The sequence below is a fragment of the Sus scrofa genome, chromosome 9, assembly GCF_054392235.1.
Source record: "Sus scrofa isolate SSC_HxYL_T2T_F1_AM1 chromosome 9, Sscrofa_HxYL_maternal_Yorkshire_Landrace_v2.0, whole genome shotgun sequence".
Classification (NCBI taxonomy): Eukaryota; Metazoa; Chordata; class Mammalia; order Artiodactyla; family Suidae; genus Sus; species Sus scrofa.
The window spans coordinates 32,133,602-32,157,795 of NC_139391.1; the positions used below are offsets into that span (position 1 = coordinate 32,133,602).

A 24,194-nucleotide genomic window follows, 5' to 3' on the forward strand; every position below is an offset into this window, starting at 1 on the left:
CAAACTGACCAAAATTAAAGACAAAGAGAAAATCCTGAAAGCAGCTAGGGAAAAGAAACAAATAACGTACAAGGGAGCCCCAAAAAGGTTATCGGCAGATTTTTCAGCAGAAACTCTGCAGGCCAGAAGGGAGTGGCATGAGATACTTCATGTGATGAAAGGAAAAAACCTCCAACCAAGATTACTCTACCCAGCAAGGCTCTCATTCAGATTTGAAGGAGAAATCAAAATCTTCACAGATAAGCAAAAGCTGACAGAATTCAGCAACACTAAACCAGCCTTACAACAAACACTAAAGGAACCTCTCTAGGCAGAAAAGAACAAGAGAAGAAGGAAAGAACCAAGAGCAACAAAAGCAAATCTAGGGCAATTAATAAAATGGCAATAAGAACATACATATCAATAATTACCTTAAATGTTAATGGACTAAACGCCCCAACCAAAAGACACAGACTGGCTGAATGGCTACAAAAACAAGACCCACATGTATGCTGTCTTCAAGAGACCCACTTCACCCACATGTACGCTGTCTTCAAGAGACCCACTTCACCTCTAGGGACACATACAAACTGAAAGTGAGAGGATGGAAGAAAATATTTCATGCAAACAGGGATCAAAAGAAAGCTGGAGTCGCAATACTCATATCAGACAAAATAGACTTTAAAATGAAGAACATTTTAAGGGACAAGGAAGGTCATTACTTAATGATCAAAGGATCAATCCAAGAAGAAGGTATCACAATTTTAAATATCTACGCACCCAACATAGGTTCACCACAATACATAAGGCAACTGCTAACAACCTTAAAAGGACAAATCAACAATAACACATTCATAGTGGGGGACTTTAACACCCCACTTACAGCAATGGACAGATCAACCAGACCGAAAATCAATAAGGAAACACAGGCCCTGACTGATGCATTAAACCAGATGGACTTAATAGATATTTAAAGGACATTCCATCCAAAACCAACAGAATACACATTCTTCTCAAGTGTACATGGAACATTCTCTAAGATTGATCACATCCTGGGCTACAAATCCAACCTCAGTAACTTTAAGAAAATTGAAATCACATCAAGCATCTCTTCCAACCACAACGCCATATGACTGGAAATCAACAACAAGAAAAAATCTGCAAAAAACACAAACATGTGGAGACTCAACAACATGCTACTAAGCAACCAATAGATCACTGAAGAAATCAAAGAGGAAATTAAAAAATACCTAACAGGAGCTCCCGTCGTGGCGCAGTGGTTAACGAATCCGACTAGGAACCATGGGGTTGCTGGTGTGGTCCCTGGCCTTGCTCAGTGGGTTAACGATCCGGCGTTGCCATGAGCTATGGTATAGGTTGCAGACGCGGCTCAGATCCCGCGTTGCTGTGGCTCTGGCGTAGGCCAGCGGCTACAGCTCCGATTCGACCCCTAGCCTGGGAACCTCCATATGCCATGGGAGCGGCCCAAGAAATAGCAAAAAGACAAATAAAAATAAAAATAAAAAAATACCTAGCAGCAAATGACAATGAAGATATGACACTCCAAAACCTATGGGATGCAGCAAAAGCCGTTCTAAGAGGAAAGTTTATAGCAATACAAGCCCACCTCAGGAAACAAGAAAAAGCTCAAAGAAACAAGCTAACTTTACATCTAAAGCAGCTCAAAAGAGAACAGACAAGACCTACAGTTAGTAGAAGGAAAGAAATCATAAAGATCAGAGCAGAAATCAATGAAATAGAAACAAAGAAAAACCATAGAAAAGATCAATGAAACGAAAAGCTGGTTTTTTGAAAAGATCAACAAAATTGATAAACCCTTAGTCAGACTTATCAAGCAAAAAGAGAGGGGACTCAAATCAATAAAATTAGAAATGAAAAAGGAGAAGTAACAACGGACATCACAGAAATACAAAGGATCATAAGAGGCTACTATATGCAACTATACACCAATAAAACGGAAAACCAAGAAGAAATGGACAAATTCTTAGAAAAGTATGATCTTCCAAGACTAAACCAAGATGAAATAGAAAAGATGAATGGACCCATCACGAGAACTGAAATTGAAACTGTGATTAAAACACTTCCAACAAACAAAAGTCCAGGACCAGACGGCTTCACAGGTGAATTCTATCAAACATTTACAGAAGAGCTCACACCTCTCCTTCTGAAACTATTTCAAAAAATTGCAGAGGAAGGGATACTCCCAAACTCATTCTATGAGGCCACCATCACCCTGGCACCAAAACCAGACAAAGATATCACACAAAAAAGAAAACTACAGGCCAATTTCACTGATGAACTTCGATGCAAAAATCCTCCACAAAATACTAGTAAACCACATCCAACAATACATTAAAAAGATTGTACATCACGATCAAGTGGGATTTATCCCAGGGATGAAAGGGTTCTTCAATATCCGCAAATCCATCAGTGTGATACACCACATTAACAAACTGAAGAATCAAAACCATATGATTCTCTCAGTAGACACGGAAAAAGCCTTTGACAAAATCCAACACCCATTTCTGATAAAAACCCTTCAGAAAGTGGGCGTAGTGGGAACCGACCTCAACATGATAAATGCCATATATGACCAACCCAGAGCGAACATCATTCTCAATGGTGAAAAGCTGAAAGAACTCCCGCTGAGATTAGGGACAAGACAAGGATGTCCGCTCTCACCACTACTCTTCAACATAGTTCTGGAAGTCCTAGCCACAGCAATCGGAGAAGTCAAAAAAATAAAAGGAATCCAAATTGGAAAGGAAGAAGTAAAACTATCACTATTTGCAGATGACATGATACTAGACCTAGAGAACCCTAAAGACTCTACCAGAAAACTGTTAGAGCTCATCCATGAATTTGGCAAAGTTGCAGGATACAAAATCAATACACAGAAATTGATGGCATTTCTTTACACTAACAATGAAAGAGCAGAAAAGGAAATTTGGGAAGCAATCCCGTTTACCATCGCATCCAAAAGAATAACATACCTAGGAGTAAACCTACCTAAAGAGACAAAAGACCTGTACTCTGAAACCTACAAGCCACTGATGAAGGAAATCAAAGATGACACAAACAGATGGAAAGACATACCATGCTCATGGATTAGAAGAGTTAATGTTATCAAAATGACTATATGACCTAAGGCAATCTACAGATTCAATGCAATCCCTATCAAATTACCAAGGACATTTTTCACAGAGCTCAAACAAAATATCTTAAAGTTTGTTTGGAAGCACAAAAGACCCAGACTAGCCAAAGACATCTGAAAAAGACAAACGGAGCTGGAGGAATCAGGCTCCCGGACTTCAGACTATGCTACAAAGCAACAGTCATCAAAACCGTATGGCACTGGCACAAAGACAGAAATGTACATCAGTGGAACAGGATAGAAAGCCCAGAATTCAACCCACGCACCTACAGCCAACTCATCTATGACAAAGGAGGCAAGGATATACAATGGAGAAAGGACAGCTTGTTCAATAAGTGGTGCTGGGAAAACTGGACAGCCACATGGAAAAGAATGAAATTAGAACCCTCCCTAACACCATACACAAAAATCAACTCCAAATGGATTAAAGACCTAGATATAAGACCAGACACTATAAACCTCTTAGAGGAAAACACAGGCCAAACACTCTCTGACATAAACGACAGCAAGATCTTCTCAGATCCACCTCTTAGGGTATTGACAATAAAAACAAAAATAAACAAATGGGACCTAATCAAACTGAAAAGTTTCTGCACAGCAAAGGAAACCCTAACCAATACGAAAAGACAACCCACAGAATGGGAGAAAATCCTTGCAAGTGAATCAACTGACAAGGGATTGATCTCCAAAATTTACAAACACCTTCTGCTGCTCCATACCAAAAAAACAAACAACCCCATCCAAAAATGGGCAGAAGATCTAAACAGGCAGTTCTCCAAAGAAGACATACAGATGGCCAAGAAACACATGAAAAGATGTTCTTTCAACATCACTCATTAGTACAGAAATGCAAATCAAAACCACCATGAGGTACCACCTTACACTAGCCAGAATGGCCAGCATCCAAAAATCTACAAACAATAAGTGCTGGAGAGGGTGTGGAGAAAAAGGAACCCTAGTACACTGTTGGTGGGACTGTAAATTGGTGCAACCACTGTGGAAAGCAGTATGGAGATTCCTCAGAAAACTAAACATAGAACTACCATTTGATCCAGCAATCCCACTCCTGGGCATCTATCCAGAGAAAACCATGACTCGCAAAGACACATGTACTCCAATGTTCATTGCCACACTATGGACAACAGCCAAGACATGGAAACAACCTAAATGTCCATCGACAGGGGAGTGGATCAAGAAGATGTTGTACATATACACAACGGAATATTACTCAGCCATTAAAAAGAAGGGAATACCGGCATTCTTAGCAACATGGATGGACCTAGAAACGATCATGCTAAGTGAAGTCAGCCATACAATGAGACACCAACATCAAATGCTTTCGCTGACATGTGGAATCTGAAAAAAGGACAGACTGAACTTCTTTGCAGAACAGATGCTGACTCACAGACATTGAAAAACTTATGGTCTCTGGAGGAGACAGTTTGGGGGGATGTGCTTGGGCTGTGGGATGGAAATCCTGTGAAATCAGATTGTTATGATCATTATACAACTACAGATGTGATAAATTCATTTGAGTAATAAAAAAATAATCAAGGGAAAAAATAAAAAAATAAATTATCAAGAAAAAAAGAATTTTGGAATTATTCAGAAAAAAAAATTGAGCTTTTGTGGCTTCAAATGGGGGGGGGGGCACTTTACCACACAACCTGTGCTCTGCAGCCCGGAAAGTTATTCTCTTTGCCAAGACAGTAAGGCCAGTCTAGGTGTAGGACGAAGTAAGAGATAAACTGGCTTTCTAAGATAGCCTTTTGAAATTTGAGGACTAGGCTCTCTACCAACCAAGTAAAACAAGATGAAAATAAACCTATAAAATATTCTCCAGCTTAAAAAAAAAACAGCAAACATAATTATTTATTTAATTATTCCTTTATACAGAAAGACACTTATTTTTTGAAAGAGCTAATTACCTTTATAACAGTTTAGCATGTTTACTGCAAATGCAAAATACAGAGCTGTGTTCATTTCAGAAAATTTTTCTCTGCGTAGCCACACAAAATGTTTTCTAAAGGAAATAAGTTAGATGCATATTACCTTCCTTCAGGGTGTAACTATCTTTGCTACTCAGTAGTGTACAGCAATGAACAAAATGCAAAAGTTCACTGTGACCTGGTGAAGGTGTAAGGGAAGTGAGTCATTAAAAACAAGAATCATGCAACTAAGAGACCAAATAACTATAATCCTCACAATCAGAGCCGAGCTGCCGAAGCAACAGACCTGTAAGTCTGTCATGACATGTCAAAACATTAATATTTCTAATCTCTGATATTCTACCATAAGATTTTATTAATTCTTTTAAAAGTTTTTTCAGTGTTTTCTCTCTCTTTTTCATTGAGGTGAAACTGACTTATAACATTATGGGTTTGTTTTTTTTTTTTGTCTCTTTAGTCTCTTTTTGGGGGGTGGGGGCTCACCAGCAACATATGGAAGTTCCCAGGCTAGGGGTCAAATTGGAGCTGTAGTCGCTGGCCTATGCCACAGCAACTCGGGATCCAAGCTGTGTCTGTGATCTACACAGCTCAAGGCAACGCCAGATTGTTTAACCCACTGAGTGAGGCCAGGGATTGAACCTCCATCCTCATGGATACTAGGGCAGGTTCATTACCGCTGAGCCGCAATGGGAACTCCAACATTCTATTAGTTTTAGATGTACCACATAATGATTCATTATTTGTGTGTATTGTGAAATGATCACTGCAATAAGTCTAGTTAACATCTACCCCATACATAGTTACTAAATATTTTTTCCTTGTGATGGAGCTTTTAAGACTTATTCTCTTAGCATCTTTAAAATATACAATACAGTATTCTTAGCTATAGTCACCAAGCTGTACATGCCATCTCCACAACTTATTTATTTCATACCTTGAAGTTTGTACGTTTTGGCTATCTTTACTCATTTCACCCTACCACCTCCCCCCTTCCTCTGGCAACCAACAATTTGTTGTTTCTGAGCACATTTGGGGGGGGGGGTTATCCACATATAAGTGAGAACATACAGTATTTGTCTTTCTCTATCTGACTTATTTCACTTAGAATAATGTCTTTCAGCTCCTCCTTATCCATGTTGCCAAAACATCAAGATTCCATTCTTCTTATGGCTAATATTTCAGTGAATATATATTATATATAATGTACCACATTTTCTTTATCCATTCACCCACCAATGAACAACTGGATTGTTTCTATGTCTTAGCTATTGTAAATAATGTTGCAATGAAAAGGCAACATCCTGAGTGGGAGAACATATTTGTAAATCGAATATCCAATTAAAAAATGGGCAGAGGATCTAAATAGGCATTTTTCCAAAGAAGCCATACAGATGACCATGAAAAGGAGTTTAACATCACTAACATCAGGGAATGCAAAGCAAAACCACACTGAGATAACACCTCATACCTTTCAGGATGGTTATCATCAAAAAGACGAGAAATAAATATTGGTGAGGATGTGGAGAAAAGGGAACCCTCATGCACTGTTGCTGGGAATGTAAACTGGTAAAGCCACTGTGGAAAACAGTATGGAGGTTTTTCAATAAACTTAAAATAGAACTACTACATGATCCAGCAATGCCACTTCTCAGTATTTATCTGCAGAAAATGAAAATGCTAACTCTTTATGCACTTACATGTTCTTTGCAGCATATTTACAATAGCCAATCTTTTGTTTCATTTTTTTTTTAATTTACTTTTTAGGGCCACACCCATGGCATATGGAAGTTCCCAGGCTAGGGGTTGAATCGGAGCTGCAGCTGCCAGCCTACACGACAGCCACAGCAACGCAGGATCTGAGGCGCTTCTGCAACCTACATCACAGCTCATGGCAATGCTGGATCCTTAACCCACTGAGTAAAGCCGGGGATGGAACCTGCACCCTCATGGATACTAGTCAGATTTGTTTCCGCTGTGGCACAAGGGGAACTCCCTGTTTCATCTTTTGTTATTCGTATGGACTCTATATTAGAAATGAGAAATTTCAGAAAAATGCAAACATGAAGGAGTAAAGAAAAGAAGGAAGGATGGAAGGCAAGAAGGGAGGGAGAAAACATGGGCTCTATTTTTAGTAGTATGTAGGCAATTATTACTTGAGTGAAACTTCTAACTATGGAAGAACTGAACCTTGAGCAACTCTTATTATCATTAAAAGAAGTTCTCATTCTCAACAGACCACAAAAACACTCCCCTTTTCTCCAGAAATTTATAATAAGGACTAGCAATTAGATTCTAATCCAGTGAATTGACTACCTTCTTCCTGGTTTCCATGAGTCGGGTTACTGACTCCCAGATTCTTACCACTGCCTCTCCCAGGAAGAACGACATCAGGACTGCAACATATCAGAGTGTGTTGCTGGCTGCTTTCTGATAAACCTCTGGGCAAATCATTTATGAAATGAATTAGAGGCATCACTATGATATTTCTTGATTTGTAGTGCTGACTGTAGGGTAATAAAGACTATCTGACGGAAAAAAAAGGCAAAGAATTTTCATATATAGCTAATTCTCAGGGGTAAGAATTCATGGTTTTAAGTATTAGATACCATTGTGAATAAACTTTTTTAAAAAATTAAATTATTATTATTACTATTATTTTTGGCCACATGAGCAGCATATAGAAGTTTCTGGGCCAGTGACTGAATCCCAGCCAGAGTTGTGACCTACGCCACAGCTTCCATAAGGCCGGATCCTTAACCCACTGCTATGGGCAGGTATCCATCTGAGGCCTCCACAGAGACAAGCTGAATCATTAACTCACTATGCCATGGGAACTCCCTAAAGTAAATTTTTAATAATAAAAAACTTTAAGGAGGACAAGATGGCAGAGGAGTAGGGGGACACGCTTGCCCTCTTCCACAAACACAACAAAAAAAGCACATCTACAGAATAAATGACTCGCACAGAACAGCAACCAATCGCTGGCAGAGGAACCTAAACTCCAATAACGGCAAGAAGTTTGTGACATTACTGGGCAGAACGGGAGAAAAGAGGAGAGTGAGAGAAGGTGAATCCAAGCGGGACAGGCGCTCTCGAAAGGGAACTGAGGAGGAGAAAGGGATCCCGCACCCTGGAAAGTCACCTACACGGGGGAAAGATTAAACGAACCGGAGGAATCTCCAGATGCAGAGAAGAGTGTAGCAGTAAGTTGGAGTACGGAAAAGCCGATCAAGAACTGAATGGACCATCTGAACTACGGGCACAGTCACCAAAAATTGAGACGCCTGGGTGGGGGCTGGGCACCGAGACCTCGGCTCCAGAGGTTAGTCCCCGAGAAAGGGCCGGGGGACGCCTGGGTGGGGGCTGGGCACCCAGATCTCGGCTCCAGTGGTTAGTCCCCTAGATCAGGCTGGGGGGGCGGGGCGGAGCGGAAACTGCTTGGGAGGTCTAGAAACCATTTGATGGGGCAGAGACTGCCTGGGAGACTAGAAAACAAAGCTTCCGCAGAGGAAGGGAGCAATACTCTAGGGGCGGGGAAGTGGAAAGCCACATCAGAGGGAACCTGGGAGAAGAGCCTGGTCTGCGCCCCTGTTGGGGAGGGGAGAGAAGAAGGGGTGGGTCCCCATAGAATACCCCCCACGCCACAGCAAGCTTACAGGCCCGCTAGCTAGCTGAAAGCTGTGCTTCCCAGTGCATCCCCTCCCCCCACCCCCGCCACCCCCTACACTCTCGCCAACCTGGGGCTGCCTGCCATCCAGGACGGCTGGCCTCAACAATTGCCTGAAGCCTACCACCGCAGGGGCTGTCCCTGCACAGGCCTGCTTGCCCTTTGGAGGGGCTACACTTCCGCAGAGCAGCACCAAACACCACCAGCCCCCGAGAAAAGGCCTGCAGCCCAGAAAAGCTAGAACAAGCCTAGCCAGGCCGTGAATAGATCTGCCTAATTCTTGGACAGTTTTTCTGAGTCGGGCTGCCCTGGGGAGGAGCCTCTTGGATTTCCAGCGGCCCTGCTACCCGTCCAAGCCCCCAGGGGGTGCCCTAGTGGATCAGCTGCATAGGACTGCCAGCTCCAGGCAGGACCCCCTGCAGCCCAGAAAAGCTGCAACAAGCCTGGCCAAGTTGGGAAAAGATCTCAGACGGTCTTTCTGAGTCAGGCTGCCCTGGGGAGGAGCCTCTTGGGTCTCCAACGGCCCTGCTACCCCCCTGGGTGCCCCACTCCCGCGGAATAGCTGCTCAGCACCACCAGCCCCCTGGAGGAGTCCCTGCAGCCCAGAAAAGCTGCAACAAGCTCGGCCAGACTGTAAAAAGATCCGCCTACATTCTCAGGCTGTCCTTCTGAGTTGGACTGCCCTAGGGAAGAGCCTCTTAGTTCTCAGTGACCCAGATAGCTGCTCCAGCCCCCAGGGGGTGATGCACCCCTGAAGAGCAGCTGCCCAACACCGCCAACTCCCTGCAAGAACCCCACAGCCTAAAAACACCAGAGCAAGCTCTGCATGACCAAGTGAAATCTGCTACCATCGTGGTGTGGACCTCCCAGTCCTGTCTGCCCTCAGGAAGCCCTCCTTTGCTTCAAAGAAACACTGTTAGCCCCATCAACACTCCAGAAAAGCCACACTGCCTCAAAAAAGATTGACCAACAACGCCAGCCCTCAGGAAATATTCCACGGCAGTGACAAGGCAAACACTGCCCGATAACAGAGAGTACAACTCCCTCAGGAAAAAGAAAACAACAAGCAAGATGAAGAAGCTGAGAAACCACCCCCAGTCAAACCAACAGGAGAACTCACCTAAAACAGTCAACAATGAAACAGATCTCTGCAGTCAGACAGACCTGGAGTTCAAAAGAGAAATAGTGAAAATACTGAAGGAATTAAGAGAAGATATGAACAGTAATGCAGATACCCTCAGGAAGGAATTAGAAAATATAAGGAGGAGCCAAGAAAAACTAGAACATTCATTTGCAGAGATGCAAACTGAACTAAGGGCAGTAAAAACCAGAATGAATAATGCAGAAGAACAAATCAGTGATATGGAAGATAGAATAATGGAAATCATTCAATCCGGTCAACAGACAGAAAACAGAATCAAAAAACTGAAAGCAATATAAGAGACCTATGGGATAATATAAAGCAGGCCAACCTATGCATAATAGGAATTCCAGAAGAAGTAGAAAAAGATAAGGGGATGGAAAATATATTTGAAGAAATTATCGCTGGAAACTTCCCAAATCTAAAGGATACTGGATTCAAGATACAAGAAGCACAGAGGGCCCCAAACAAACTGAACCCAAACAGACCCACACCAAGACACATCATAATAAAAATGGCAAAAGTTAGTGATAAAGAGAGGATCCTCAAGGCAGCAAGAGAAAAGCAGAATGTTAACTACAAGGGAACCCCCATAAGAATATCAGCTGATTTCTCTACAGAAACACTGCAGGCCAGGAGGGAATGGCAAGAGATATTTAAAGTGCTCAAAGGAAAAAATATGCAACCTAGAATACTCTATCCAGCAAGAATATCATTTAAAATAGAAGGGGAAATAAAAATTTTTTCCAACAAACAAAAACTTAAAGAATACTGCAACACAAAACCCAGGTTAAAGGAAATATTGAAAGGGCTTCTCTTAACCAAAAAGAAAGGAAGGAAAGGGAAGAAAAAAGAAAAGAAAAAAAAAAAGAAGAATAGGATGAACTAGGACTGAGGAAACCGCAATCAGAGAGCAGTCACTCAAATAAGCCAGCATACAGATTTAATCATGAACATGCTTCAAACAAAATAAAATTAAAAAGAAAAAAATAAAAAAAGAGTCATCAAAACCATAAAATGTGGGCAAGGGATGTTAGGAAGCAAATAACCCTTTTCGTTTGTTTGTTTGTATGTTTCTCTTCTTAATTTTAATATAGTAATGAAGTGTTTGAACTTACAGGACCATCAGGCTAAAACACACAATTATGGGAAGGGGTTAGCATACTTAAAAAACAGAGCAACCACAAGCCAAAAGCAAATATTGCATTTGCAAAAAATGAAAAAAAAAATACACTCAAGCAGATAATAACAGGAGACCATCCAACCAAAAAAAAAAGGAAGAATGGAGAACCATAGAATCAACTGGAACACGAGGTTCAAATGGCAATAAATAATCATCTATCAATTATCACCTTAAATGTCAATGGACTGAATGCCCCAATCAAAAGACACAGACTGGCTGAGTGGATAAAAAGGCAAAAACCTTCAATATGCTGCCTACAAGAAACTCACCTTAGGACAAAAGATACATATAGATTGAAAGTGAAAGGGTGGGGAAAAATATTTCACGCCAATAGACAGGACAGAAAAGCAGGAGTCGCAACGCTCATATCAGACAAAATAGACTTTAAAACAAAAGACATAAAGAAAGACAAAGAAGGACACTACTTAATGATTCAGGGATCCATCCAAGGAGAGGATGTGACTATCATCAACATATATGCCCCAAATATAGGAGCACCCAGATACATACAACAAATATTAACAGACATAAAGGGGGATATTGATGAGAACACAATCATAGTAGGAGACCTTAATACCCCCCTCACATCAATGGACAGATCCTCTAGACAGAAAACCAATAAAGCAACAGAGATCCTAAAGGAAACAATAGAAAAGTTAGACTTAATTGATATCTTCAGGACACTACATCCAAAAAAAGCAGAATACACATTCTTCTCAAATGCTCATGGAACATTCTCAAGAATTGACCACATATTGGGACACAAAGCGAATCTCAATAAATTTAGGAGCATAGAAATTATCTCAAGTATCTTCTCTGACCACAATGCCATGAAATTAGAAATCAACCATGGGAAAAGGAAAGAGAAAAAACCTACTACATGGAGACTAAACAACATGCTACTAAAAAACCAATGGGTCAATGAGGAAATCAAGAAGGAAATTAAAAACTACCTTGAAACAAATGATAATGAAGACACAACCTCTCAAAATCTATGGGATGCTGCGAAAGCAGTGCTCAGAGGGAAATTTATAGCAATCCAGGCCTTTCTCAAAAAAGAAGAAAGATCCCAAATGGACAACTTAACCCTCCACCTAAACAAATTAGAAAAAGAAGAACAAAAAAGGCCTAAAGTCAGCAGAAGGAAGGAAATTATAAAGATCAAAGAAGAAATCAATAAAATAGAGACTCAAAAAACAATAGAGAAAATTAATAAAACCAAGAGCTGGTTCTTTGAAAAGGTGAACAAAATTGACAAACCCCTGGCCAGACTCACTAAAAAGAGGAAAGAACCCAAATAACCAAAATTATAAATGAAAAAGGAGAAATCACAACGGATACAGCAGAAATACAAAAAACCATAAGAGAATACTATGAACAACTGTATGGCAACAAGTTTGACAATCTGGAAGAAATGGACAATTTTCTAGAATCTTGCAGCCTGCCAAAACTGAATCAAGCAGAAACAGACCAACTGAACAGACCGATCACTAGAAATGAAATTGAAGAGGTCATAAAATCACTCCCTACAAATAAAAGTCCAGGACCACATGGCTTCACAGGTGAATTCTATCAAACATATAAAGAGGAATTGGTGCCCACCCTCCTTAAACTCTTTCAAAAGGTTGAAGAAGAAGGAATACTCCCAAAGACATTCTATGAGGCCACCATCACCACCCTCATTCCAAAACCAGACAGAGATACCACCAAAAAAGAAAACTATTGCCCAATATCATTGATGAATATAGATGCAAAAATTCTCAACAAAATCTTAGCCAACCGAATCCAACAACATACCAAAAAAATTATACACCATGACCAGGTAGGGTTCATCCCAGGTTCACAAGGATGGTTCAACATACATAAATCAATCAGCATCATACACCACACATTAACAAAAAAAAAGTCAAAAATCATATGATCATCTCAATAGACGCAGAAAAAGCATTTGACAAAGTCCAACATCCATTCATGATCAAGACCCTCGCCAAAGTGGGTATAGAGGGAACATTCCTGAACATAATCAAAGCCATTTATGATAAACCCACAGCAAATATAATACTCAATGGGAAAAAACTGAAAGCCTTCTCACTCAAATCTGGAACAAGACAGGGATGCCCACTCTCACCACTGCTCTTCAACATAGTTTTGGAAGTCCTAGCCATAGCAATTAGACAAACAAAAGAAAAAAAAGGCATCCATATAGGAAGAGAAGAGAGAAAACTGTCACTGTATGCAGATGACATGATACTATACATAGAAAACCCTAAGGACTCAACCCCAAAACTCCTTGCACTGATTAATAAATTCAGCAAAGTGACAGGATATAAGATTAACATTCAGAAGTCAGTTGCATTTCTGTATACCAGCAATGAAACATTAGAAAAGGAATACAAAAATACGATACCCTGTAAAATTGCACCTCACAAAATCAAATACCTTAGAATACACCTGACCAAGGAGGTAAAGGACCTATATGCCGAGAACTATAAAACTTTAATCAAAGAAATCAAAGAAGATGTAAAGAAATGGAAAGATATTCCATGTTCCTGGATTGGGAAAATCAATATTGTAAAAATGGCCATACTACCCAAAGCAATCTACAGATTCAATGCAATCCCTATCAAATTACCCATGGCATTTTTCACAGAACTAGAACAAACAATCCAAACATTTATATGGAACCACAAAAGACTCAGAATCACCAAAGCAATCCTGAGAAACCAAGCAGGAGGCATAACTCTCCCAGACTTCAAGAAATACTACAAAGCCACAGTCATCAAAACAGTGTGGTACTGGTACCAAAACAGACAGACAGACCAATGGAACAGAATAGAGAACCCGGAAATAAACCCTGACACCTATGGTCAATTAATCTTTGACAAGGGAGGCAAGAACATAAAATGGGAAAAAGAAAGTCTATTCAGCAAGCATTGCTGGGAAACCTGGACAGCTGCATGCAAAGCAATGAAACTAGAACACACCCTCACACCATGCACAAAAATAAACTCCAAATGGCTGAAAGACTTAAATATATGACAGGACACCATCAAACTCCTAGAAGAAAACATAGGCAAAACACTCTCTGACATCAACATCATGAATATTTTCTCAGGTCAGTCTCCCAAAGCAATAGAAATTAGAGCAAAAATAAACCCATGGGACCTCATCAAACTGAAAAGCTTTTGCACAGCAAAGGAAACCAAAAAGAAACCAAAAAGACAACTTACAGAATGGGAGAAAATCATTTCAAATGATGCAACTGACAAGGGCTTAATCTCTAGAATATATAAACAACTTATACAACCCAACAGCAAAAAAGCCAATCAATCAATGGAAAAATGGGCAAAAGACCTGAATAGACATTTCTCCAAAGAAGATATACTGATGGCCAACAAACACATGAAAAAAATGCTCAACATCGCTGGTTATAAGAGAAATGCAAATCAAAACTACCATGAGACATCACCTCACACCAGTCAGAATGGCCATCATTAATAAATCCACAAATAACAAGTGCTGGAGGGGTTGTGGAGAAAAGGGAACCCTCCTGCACTGTTGGTGGGAATGGAAACTGGTACAGCCACTGTGGAGAACAGTTTGGAGATACCTTAGAAATCTGTTCATAGAACTTCCATATGACCCCGCAATCCCACTCTTGGGCATCTATCCGGACAAAACTCTACTTAAAAGAGGCACGTGCACCCGCATGTTCATTGCAGCACTATTCACAATAGCTAGGGCATGGAAACAACATAAATGTCCATCGACAGATGATTGGATTCGGAAGATGTGGTATATATACACAATGGAATACTATTCAGCCATAAAAAGGATGACATAATGCCATTTGCAGCAACATGGATGGAACTAGAGAATCTCATACTGAGTGAAATGAGCCAGAAAGACAAAGACAAATACCATATGCTATCACTTATAACTGGAATCTAATATCCAGCACAAATGAACATCTCCTCAGAAAAGAAAATCATGGACTTGGAGAAGAGACTTGTGGCTGCCTGATGGGAGGAGGAGGGAGTGGGAGGGACTGGGAGCTTGGGCTTATCAGACACAACTAAGAATAGATTTACAAGGAGATCCTGCTGAATAGCATTGAGAACTATGTCTAGATACTCATGTTGCAACAGAAGAAAGGGTGGGGGAAAAATGTAATTGTAATGTATACATGACCCCCTTGCTGTACAGTGGGAAAATAAAAAAAATATTAAAAAAATAAAAAACTTTAAGAAGAAAGAATACTGTAAGTCATGGAAATAGCCACAGATTTTCTAAGTCATATTTTAAGCATCTATGAGAAAATAATGGTGAAAATTTGTAGGTAGGTTAAGGACATGAGAGTGAAAATCTTGAAAGATTTTAGATGATTCTTATTAGATTATCTATACAATTTCAGAGTTATAGGATGTAAAGGGAGAATATTAACACGTGATTATATAAAAATTAGAAAAAAGACATCATAAACAAAGCAAAAAGTCAAAACATAGATTGCATGTAACTAAGAAAAGACAAGTAGCGAGTACAGAGATAAGTTGTATGAATCAGTAAGAAAAAAGACAAACAATCCATTTGAAAAATGGCCAATAAATAGGAAGAGCTAATTCACGGACCAGGAAATATAAATGGCTAATAGAGCAATATTTTTCCTCACTACTATTCTAGGAGACACAAATTGAACCAAAGTTGGATACCAATTTTATGACTATCAAATTAGAAAAATTAAAAAGTATGAAAATACCAAGTATAGGTAAAGATATGTAATAACAAGAATTTTCAAGCACTGGTGGAAGCAAAACTCTGGAGGGTAATTTAATGATAAGGTAACATTTAGTAAGTTTGAAGGCACACAATGTCTCAGGAAACCAGAAATTAAATTCTCTTTCTAGATATATATCCTAGAGAACTTCTCGAATATATGCATAAAGATGCGGATATAAGAATGTTTACTGCTGTGTATTTTAAAATTATGAAAAATTAGAAGTTAATATCCATGAACAGACGAAAGTGAAAAGCACCATGGAATGTTCTTAAAATGCAGTATCACAGAGAAATTAAAAAGTAGCCCTAGTTACATGTATAAACATGAACGAATCTCAAAAACACAACATGGAATGAAAATACAAATTGAAAAAGTACATGTACAATGTAATGTCATTCACATAAAGTTTAGAAATATTCGATATAGTACTGTATTACTTAAAAATTCATACACATGAATTACAAGTATGAATATACTGGTTATCCTTGAAGAACAAATGAATTTATTGGGTTTATAGGCAATGACTAATCAGAAGCTCCAAAATATCTGTAACATCTTATTCCTTAAAAAATACAACTAAAATGAAGAAAATATGAAAAATTATCTGATATTAAAAACTGATTGATGGACACATAGGTATTTATTCATTTTCCTTTTTGGTAGTCTTGATATAGTCCACAATTAAATAATACAGCAACTGTTTATTTTATGGGGAATCACCCAAAAAAAAAATCTCTTTCAGGACAAACATTAAAACTTATATTAGGAGTTCCCATTGTGGCTCAGTAGGTTAAAAGAGCTGACATTGTCTCTGTGAGGATACAGGTTTGATCCCTGGCCTTGCTCAGTGGGTTAAGGATCTGGCGTTGCAGCAAGCTGAGGCATAGGTCACAGATGTGGCTTGGATCTGGTGTTGTCATGACTGTGGTCTAGGCCACAGCTGCAGCTCCGATTCAACCCCTGGCTTCGGAACTTCCATATGCTTTGGGTGCAGCTGTAAAAAAAACAAAACAAAACAAAAAACCTGTTACATTATATGATAGGTGTTTTTGGCTTAGAATAGATTTGCAATCATATAGTATTACTGTATATGAATTTTAAAAATGTTACATATCAAATATTTTATTTTATTTTGACTGCACCCATGGCATGCAGAAGTTCCCAAGCCAAAGACTGAACCTAAGTCACTGTAGTGAAAGCTGATCTTCAACTGGCTGCACCACAAGGGAAAATCCTATAATTTGGCTAGTTATAGTTTTCTTTCTTTTTTGCCGTATTTATTAGGGCATGTGGGAGTTCTAGAGCCAAGGACTGAACCCATGCCACAGCAGCGACACAAGCCACTGCAGTGACAATGCTGGATCCTTAACCCACTGTGCCACAAGGGAATGCCTCAAACATTTTAGATAAAATGATGCAGAACTGTGGAAAATAATTAGCTGATTTAAAAATGGCTTTACTGGAGCAAAGATCCTGCTGCCAAAGGTTCATGGAATTAGTTTGAAAAAAGTTGTTTGTGAAATCTGAGACCAAAATGTAATACTTCAAAATAAATAAATTTTTGTATGTAATTTAAATATTTGTACATATGTATATGTGTGACTGGGTCACCTTGCTGTACAGTAGAAAATTGACAGCTATAATGGAAAAAAATTAAAATCATTAAATAAAAAAACAAATATTTGTGTTTAAAATAATAAATCAAATATTATGCAAGCAAACATTTGACGATTTCAGCTACATTCCCAGCTTCTAACTGGAAAAATGTGTGGCTTGCCCTATGGTCCAGTTAGCCCAAAACTCTTGGTTTACATCTGTTACCCAGTTGAATTATTGCTATGGTCCATTTTATTCTCAGCTGTGTTCTGGTTTGAATGATAAATCTTATGGTCACCAGCCACGAAAGATAGTTCAGTGGCTGAAATAAATTATGCAAAGGGAGAAAAGTCCACAAGATTTCAGAACTGGGACACAAGATGGCCACAAGGGACCTTAGGGAAGTGATGGGAGCACAAGAAATTAAGGAAATATGTGTGACAAATGCTAACTCTCTGCCTCTTCCTTATTCTAATCTTTGAGATTCAGGCTAATTAGCTTTGAATTACTCTCTGCCCTATAACAACCAATTCTGCTCTTAAGCAGAAGAAATACAAGGAAATTAAAGCCAATTACAACAGCTCCATGGTCTTGCTGCTGACCCTGCCCAGATGCTACTTTAGTATATGTTCCTGGAATGGAATTCTCCCCTTTCATCCTAGTTCTGAGTCTTCCTGAAGTTCTCTATTCTTTGTTACTTTATTTCTTACTGGGCATCTGTCTTGTTGCTGGCTGGAACCCAAGTCTCTTCTCTAAACTAACCTAAGTTTCTCAGTGGCTGGGTGTCTCATTATTTTTACTTTGGTCCATTTTAAATCACTTTTTTTAGCAAACCTATTAATATAAAGGCAATCATGAAATGGCAGACCACCTCAAGAGCTAGTACCTTTTCTCAAAATAAAAAAAAACACTACCTTAGACCACATCCCCTTTCCCTCCCCAAACAGTCTTGCTGTGTTCTGGAAATGACTACAGTTGGACTTTACGGTTCAAGAGTGCACTTCAAATGACTTCAAAATAGCAGTCACAAATACTTAGTGAGCAATTCTTAAACAAGTATTTTGGTCCTAAAAACACTAAAATGACATTACTGCTTACAAACAACTCAATCTTGGATTAGGAGAAAATCCTTGAATGGGATACCAGTAAAAAAGTTATAAAAAATGAGGTAAATACTACAATGGGGGTATTAAAAGAAACTATGGGAAGAGAGAGAAAGTGAATCCCAGTGCCTCATGTGGGCTGGCTTGGGAGTGGAGTGGCTAGGTCTCATCACTTCCACTTGCGTCAGTCTTCCATTGTAAGGGTAAGAATGCTGAAGTAAGTACAATCAGGGCAAGGTTCAAACCAGGCTGGCTTAAGGCTTTCAACCTTCCCAGAGAGAAAAGCACTCCATTCAACTGGGTCCCCTTAAAACCTCCTCCCCTGCAGTGACTGCAGAGATGGGAAGACAAAAAACATCACACTTGAACTTAATATGAAGGATATGTAAGAGCTTCTAAGGAGTGAAAGGAGAATGGTGCAGGCGAAGTAAAAGAGAGTTAAAACTCTGGATCCCAGCTGGCCCAAGGTAACTTTTAAGGTTCATTTCCTGCAGTCCCCACGAAATAACTGACTTTCCAGAAAAATTATCACCAAAATGCATCCTGTTTTTCATTGTAAATACCGTCTCCTTTCCACTTACAAAGTTTCTATTCGTTCCTTTCAGGACTCCTCTCTGAAACTTCTGCCAATCCCCTCAGAGAGAATTAATTCATTCCTTTGCTCTACTTGCCTAGCAATGTTTGGCACCTCTCTTAAATCACCTACTCTTCTATTTGATAATTATTTCATTAGAAATTAGAATGTATCTTGCTCAGGGGTAGCAGAGACAGAACAAAGCAGGGTGCTTCACACAGAGGGCACTCAAGAAATGTTGGTCTCCTACATACTTCTCAGAAGTTAACACATACTATTTATGGTACATGAGCTTCTATAGGTGGTATATTGAGTATATATTTCAATAGTTATGAATTTTTAAAACCCGTCTTAGAAAAAGTATTACTATATTGAACTCGGGATTTCAGAGACATTATTGCTTAGGAATTGACTAAATAAAATGAAGATATTAATTTGAGCAAATGGTTCAGGACTGATTCCCCTCCCTGATACTCCCCATTAACTGACCCTGCTTAATACATTCCAAAGTACTTATCATCATTTGACTTTTTTTTTATTGCTCCTTCTCTCAGAATGTAAGCTCCATGAGGGCAGTCCGTTTTGTTTGCTGCTACACTCCCAGAACCTAAAACAGTACCTGGTAAGTGTAAGGGCTCATTATCTAGTTACTTAAAGAGAATGGGGGAAGGAAGGAGAAAAGGTAGAGTTGATGGAGAAAAGAAGGGATGGAGATTAATGCATTTAACCAATTCACAGAATCAGTTTTTGAGCTGGAAGGGACTTCAATGCTCTCCATTTACAGACAATGAGACTGATGCCCAGAAGGGGTTAGTGACTTACTCAAGGCCACAGAGGCAGTAAGCAGCAGAGCCCAAACTCCAACCCATGTCACTTAATGAGAGGTTGCTGAACTTCCCATAACATCTATTCTAGGCAATAAAAACAAATGGAGGTTTACACTTCCTTAGACCTCAACATGCTGGAAATCCATAGCATTAACGAGATAGTATGGATTGCATCATTCAGACACCCATAATCAGGACAGGCAGAAGAAAACTAGGATTTTTCTGACCCATAGTTTAATACTGTAAATATCAGACAGTATATTATTGTTGAAAACAGATCAGCATTACCTCCAAGGACCATGCCAGCCTGACAGCACTTTCTAAGGCGACAAGCTGGGCAGTTTTTTCTGCGGATTTTATCAACAATGCAGTCGTTTCTTCCAGCACATAAGTAGTTGTGCTGCCCTAAAAAAACAACAAAAAAAGAAACAACTATTTATAATATGTAAAGACTGTCAGAAATTTTATGCAAGGACAATTGAAAAAGAGGATAAATGTACAGTAGCAAGTACATGACTCTCTCAGGCAGCCTCTTGCTTGGCACAACTGAATGCTAGTAATGCTTCAAACTTGCTTAGTACTTTACGCTGCCTCCAGGAGCCTAAATGAGGTGAACACAACTTAGAAACCAATTCCAGGATTCCTTTAAAAATCTTTTGTAAATGATTTCTGTGCATCTTATTAACAACATCAGCCTCCGAATGCCCTTAGATCTTCCTGTCATTTTAAGATTAGCTACATGTTGCTGATAAGCATTAGTGTGTCAATTAGACAGTCAAGCTCCAGTAAAACTTTTTCTTTTTGATGTATAAACCTTCAACCAACCAGATATAGACAATTAAAGAAGTCTCTGTAACAGACTTTTCATAAAACTATGTGCCTAATTCTTTTGGAAAATCCTGGCACTAGCTTACTCTTAAAGGATCTCAGAATTTGAATGGTATGTAAAAAAAGTCACTGATTGTCCTGACTTTATGGCCTGGCTTATTTTGGCTACCAATTAGAAAACAGGATAAATAGAAATAATGATAAAGGGGGAACAGTTTAAAACAATGAAAAGAATTACAGAAGAAGTCAGGGTAAAACATGTGACCCTGAGGTCATTTTGTGTAGAGGAAACCACTTACACCCCTCAAAGGTCTGGAATAAGAATTTAATATGTAACAATGATGATTATTTAAGACAAAAGTGTTATATTTAATAAGGCATGGTGCAATTGGATTTATTTACATTGAAAAAAAATGAAAAAAATTTCAACTTAAACATCCAAACAACTAAAATATCTACTACTTTGGCACTCTTTATTTTCCAAGGCATTCCTATAAAACAGAGTTTTAACACCACCAGTTTATTTGTACCTAAGCATAAAAAATAATTTTAAAAGTCATGGAATTTTCCTATAGTATTTTATATTAGTCAGCATTAAAACAGTTCCACCATCTTGGCCAAAGACTGTAGTAAAGAAACACAGAGGCATCTTAACTGATCAAGGAAAAAGCTACACCCCCCATGGCAAATGGCAAAATGGCCACGTTTATGGGACAGTTAATAATAACAAAATGGTTCCTGATCTGGGCATTTCTGGAAAAGCACAGACAGTCTTTTCTTAAAAATGTGTTCCTCCACAAACTTATATTCATGTACTCATACATACTAGTGTTCATCCTCCTGTTTAGGAGTCCTGGGCCTTGAGCTTTCCTCCTAATAAAGGGCAGTAAGAAGCTTCACATCTGTGCCCACTAGATTAGCAGAATGTATGCATGCTACTCTTTGATCTGACTTGGGTTTAATTTTTTTCTCACAAGTTATATAGGAGTGACTGTGGGAGTGAAAGTGTGTGTAAGTTTACCTATCTATCTATCCATCTATGTATCTATCTATCCACCTATCATCATTTCTATCGACCCTATACTGATTTCTCACAAGAAGAGTGAACAGAAAATAGAATGCAAGATTTTCCATCCTATCTAGAGAACAAACCTAAACAAGCAGTGCTCAGAGATATAATTGCTATTTGAAGAGAGGCTGTTCTACTCTCTACTCCTCCAGGAAAAAAAGCCTGAAACATCAGCAGCTGGAATGCTGCTGACTTGTCTCATTTCTCTTTCTTAAATGATTTATAAGAGCACCTCTTTCTTCAATGTCTCAGAGGAGGCCCCAGTAGAGGGCTCTCAGTCCAGGCTTCTGAAACCATTCCTTCCTACATGCTTTCAAATCTTCCCCATTCATTTCCCCCTTTCTCTCCTAAAATCTTTAGTCTCTCCCCCTGCAATGATGTCCTCCTTTCTCCTCAAATTTTTCCATTTCAAAAACTCCAGCATCAAGGGAAAAAAACCAAAAGGAACTGTGTTTCACTCTAAATTCTCCTTAATTTCATTCCTTTCTTTGTCATCTAAGCTGTTGAAAAGTCATCTACATTTGCAGTCTTCATTCAATTTCCTTTACTCCTCAGCATACTGTTAACTGGCTTATATGGTCACTGTTCTTATAAAGTGGAGAAATATCGTCAAAGATTTCTTCATTCCTACATACAGTGAGATCTTTCTTGACTTTCTGTATAATTTGCCATGGGTGACGTTTCTCCCCACCTGCCCCGCTGCTTTGTTTTTTTTGAAGCTCATCTCTCATGACTCTTCATCTTCCAACAGTTCTTTTTAAGTTCCCACTGCCGATCCCTCTTCCTTTGCCTATTCCTTATATATTGTATTCCATTATATATTATACATTACATATACACATTATATATAAATTATATATATATAGTATTCCTTATATATTGTATTCCATTGTACACACTAACGTGAATGGTCTAATAATCTCTGCACGGCTCCCAAACCTCATCCTGAGCTCTGACCTCTCTGCAGATACCTCAAACTCAGTATATGTGAAAAAGAGTTTAGTGATTATCCAGTCAAATTGTTTATTTCATAAATTGTATCATTAGAGAAATTTTTAACAATGTAAGAAAATTCAAAACAAATCATCTATGATCTTATTATCATGCAAATCATTTCATTTTTGTTTCAGTCTATCTACACAAATCTAGAAGGTTTTTAACATCTCTTTGTTAATATTTGTTAAGTGAATATACATATATATCCTTTTATAAAATCCTCATTAATTCAGTAAGTATTACTGAGTATTTACTGAGTATGCCCAATGCTACTTTTTGAATAATCTGTTTCCCCACTTAATTGGAATGCTATCTTAACTGCTGACACTATAGCGCACTGAATAGCAGTAACTGAACAGCAGTTACTGAAGTGAGAATGCTTGTTCAAAGCTCAGATCTGCAGCTATTATCCATAGGATAATAATAACAATAACAGTAACAGACAATTATTAAGTACTTACTATGTGCTAAGCACTGTTACAAGCTATCTGCACGTATTAACTCAATCATCACAGCAACTGTGGGAGGTATTATTAGTCCCATTTTATAGAGTTAACTGAGTCAAAGAGGAGTTAAGTAACATGCTTAAGGTCACATAACTAGACATTTTAGCTTAATTAACCCAAAAGGTTTTTTAGAAAGTTCAGGGTATGAACTTTGGAGCAATACTGTTTAAGTTTGAATTTTATTTTATTTTATTTTTATTTTTTGGTCTTTTTTTTGCTATTTCTTGGGCCGCTGCCATGGCATATGGAGGTTCCCAGGCTAGGGGTCCAATCGGAGCTGTAGCCACCAGCCTACGCCAGAGCCACAGCAACGCGGGATCCGAGCCACGTCTGCAACCTACACCACAGCTCATGGCAACGCCGGATCATTAACCCACTGAGCAAGGGCAGGGACCGAACCCGCAACCTCATGGTTCCTAGTTGGATTCGTCAACCACTGCGCCACGACGGGAACTCCAATGTTTGAATTTTAATCTCACTGCTTGTTAGCTGGGTGACCTCAAGTAAAAGGAAAATAAGATTAGTATTTGTGTCACATCTAAGGACTAAATGAACTCACATAAGAGCTTAGACTAGTCTGGTATATACCAAGTACTTAATGAATGTCTACTACAATTATGACTATTAGCCCATCCTTAAATCCCAAATACAGGTAGATCTGTTCTAGATGTGACCTAATAATTTTATATCTAGTCAAGTCATTCAATTTTAAAGGCAACTGAAAGACATTCTAAGATACACATAAAATCAAGTAGTAAGGCCTTGATATGCTACTCCACCTACAGATATTCTTAAAGATGTAACCTAGTCAACAATAGGTGAGT

General features: G+C 38.9%; 1 protein-coding gene across 2 annotated transcripts in view; it reads right to left on the reverse strand.

Moving 5' to 3' along the window:
• Window positions 1-24,194, reverse strand: part of PGR (progesterone receptor) — a 93,566-nt gene that overhangs the window by 36,755 nt on the left and 32,617 nt on the right. For both annotated transcript variants that reach the window (XR_014814365.1, NM_001166488.1), the window contains 1 exon segment: window positions 20,260-20,376. Coding sequence is in view for 1 of the 2 variants with exons in the window: in NM_001166488.1 (NP_001159960.1) it covers window positions 20,260-20,376 (117 nt within the window). In the remaining variant the exon portion in view is untranslated.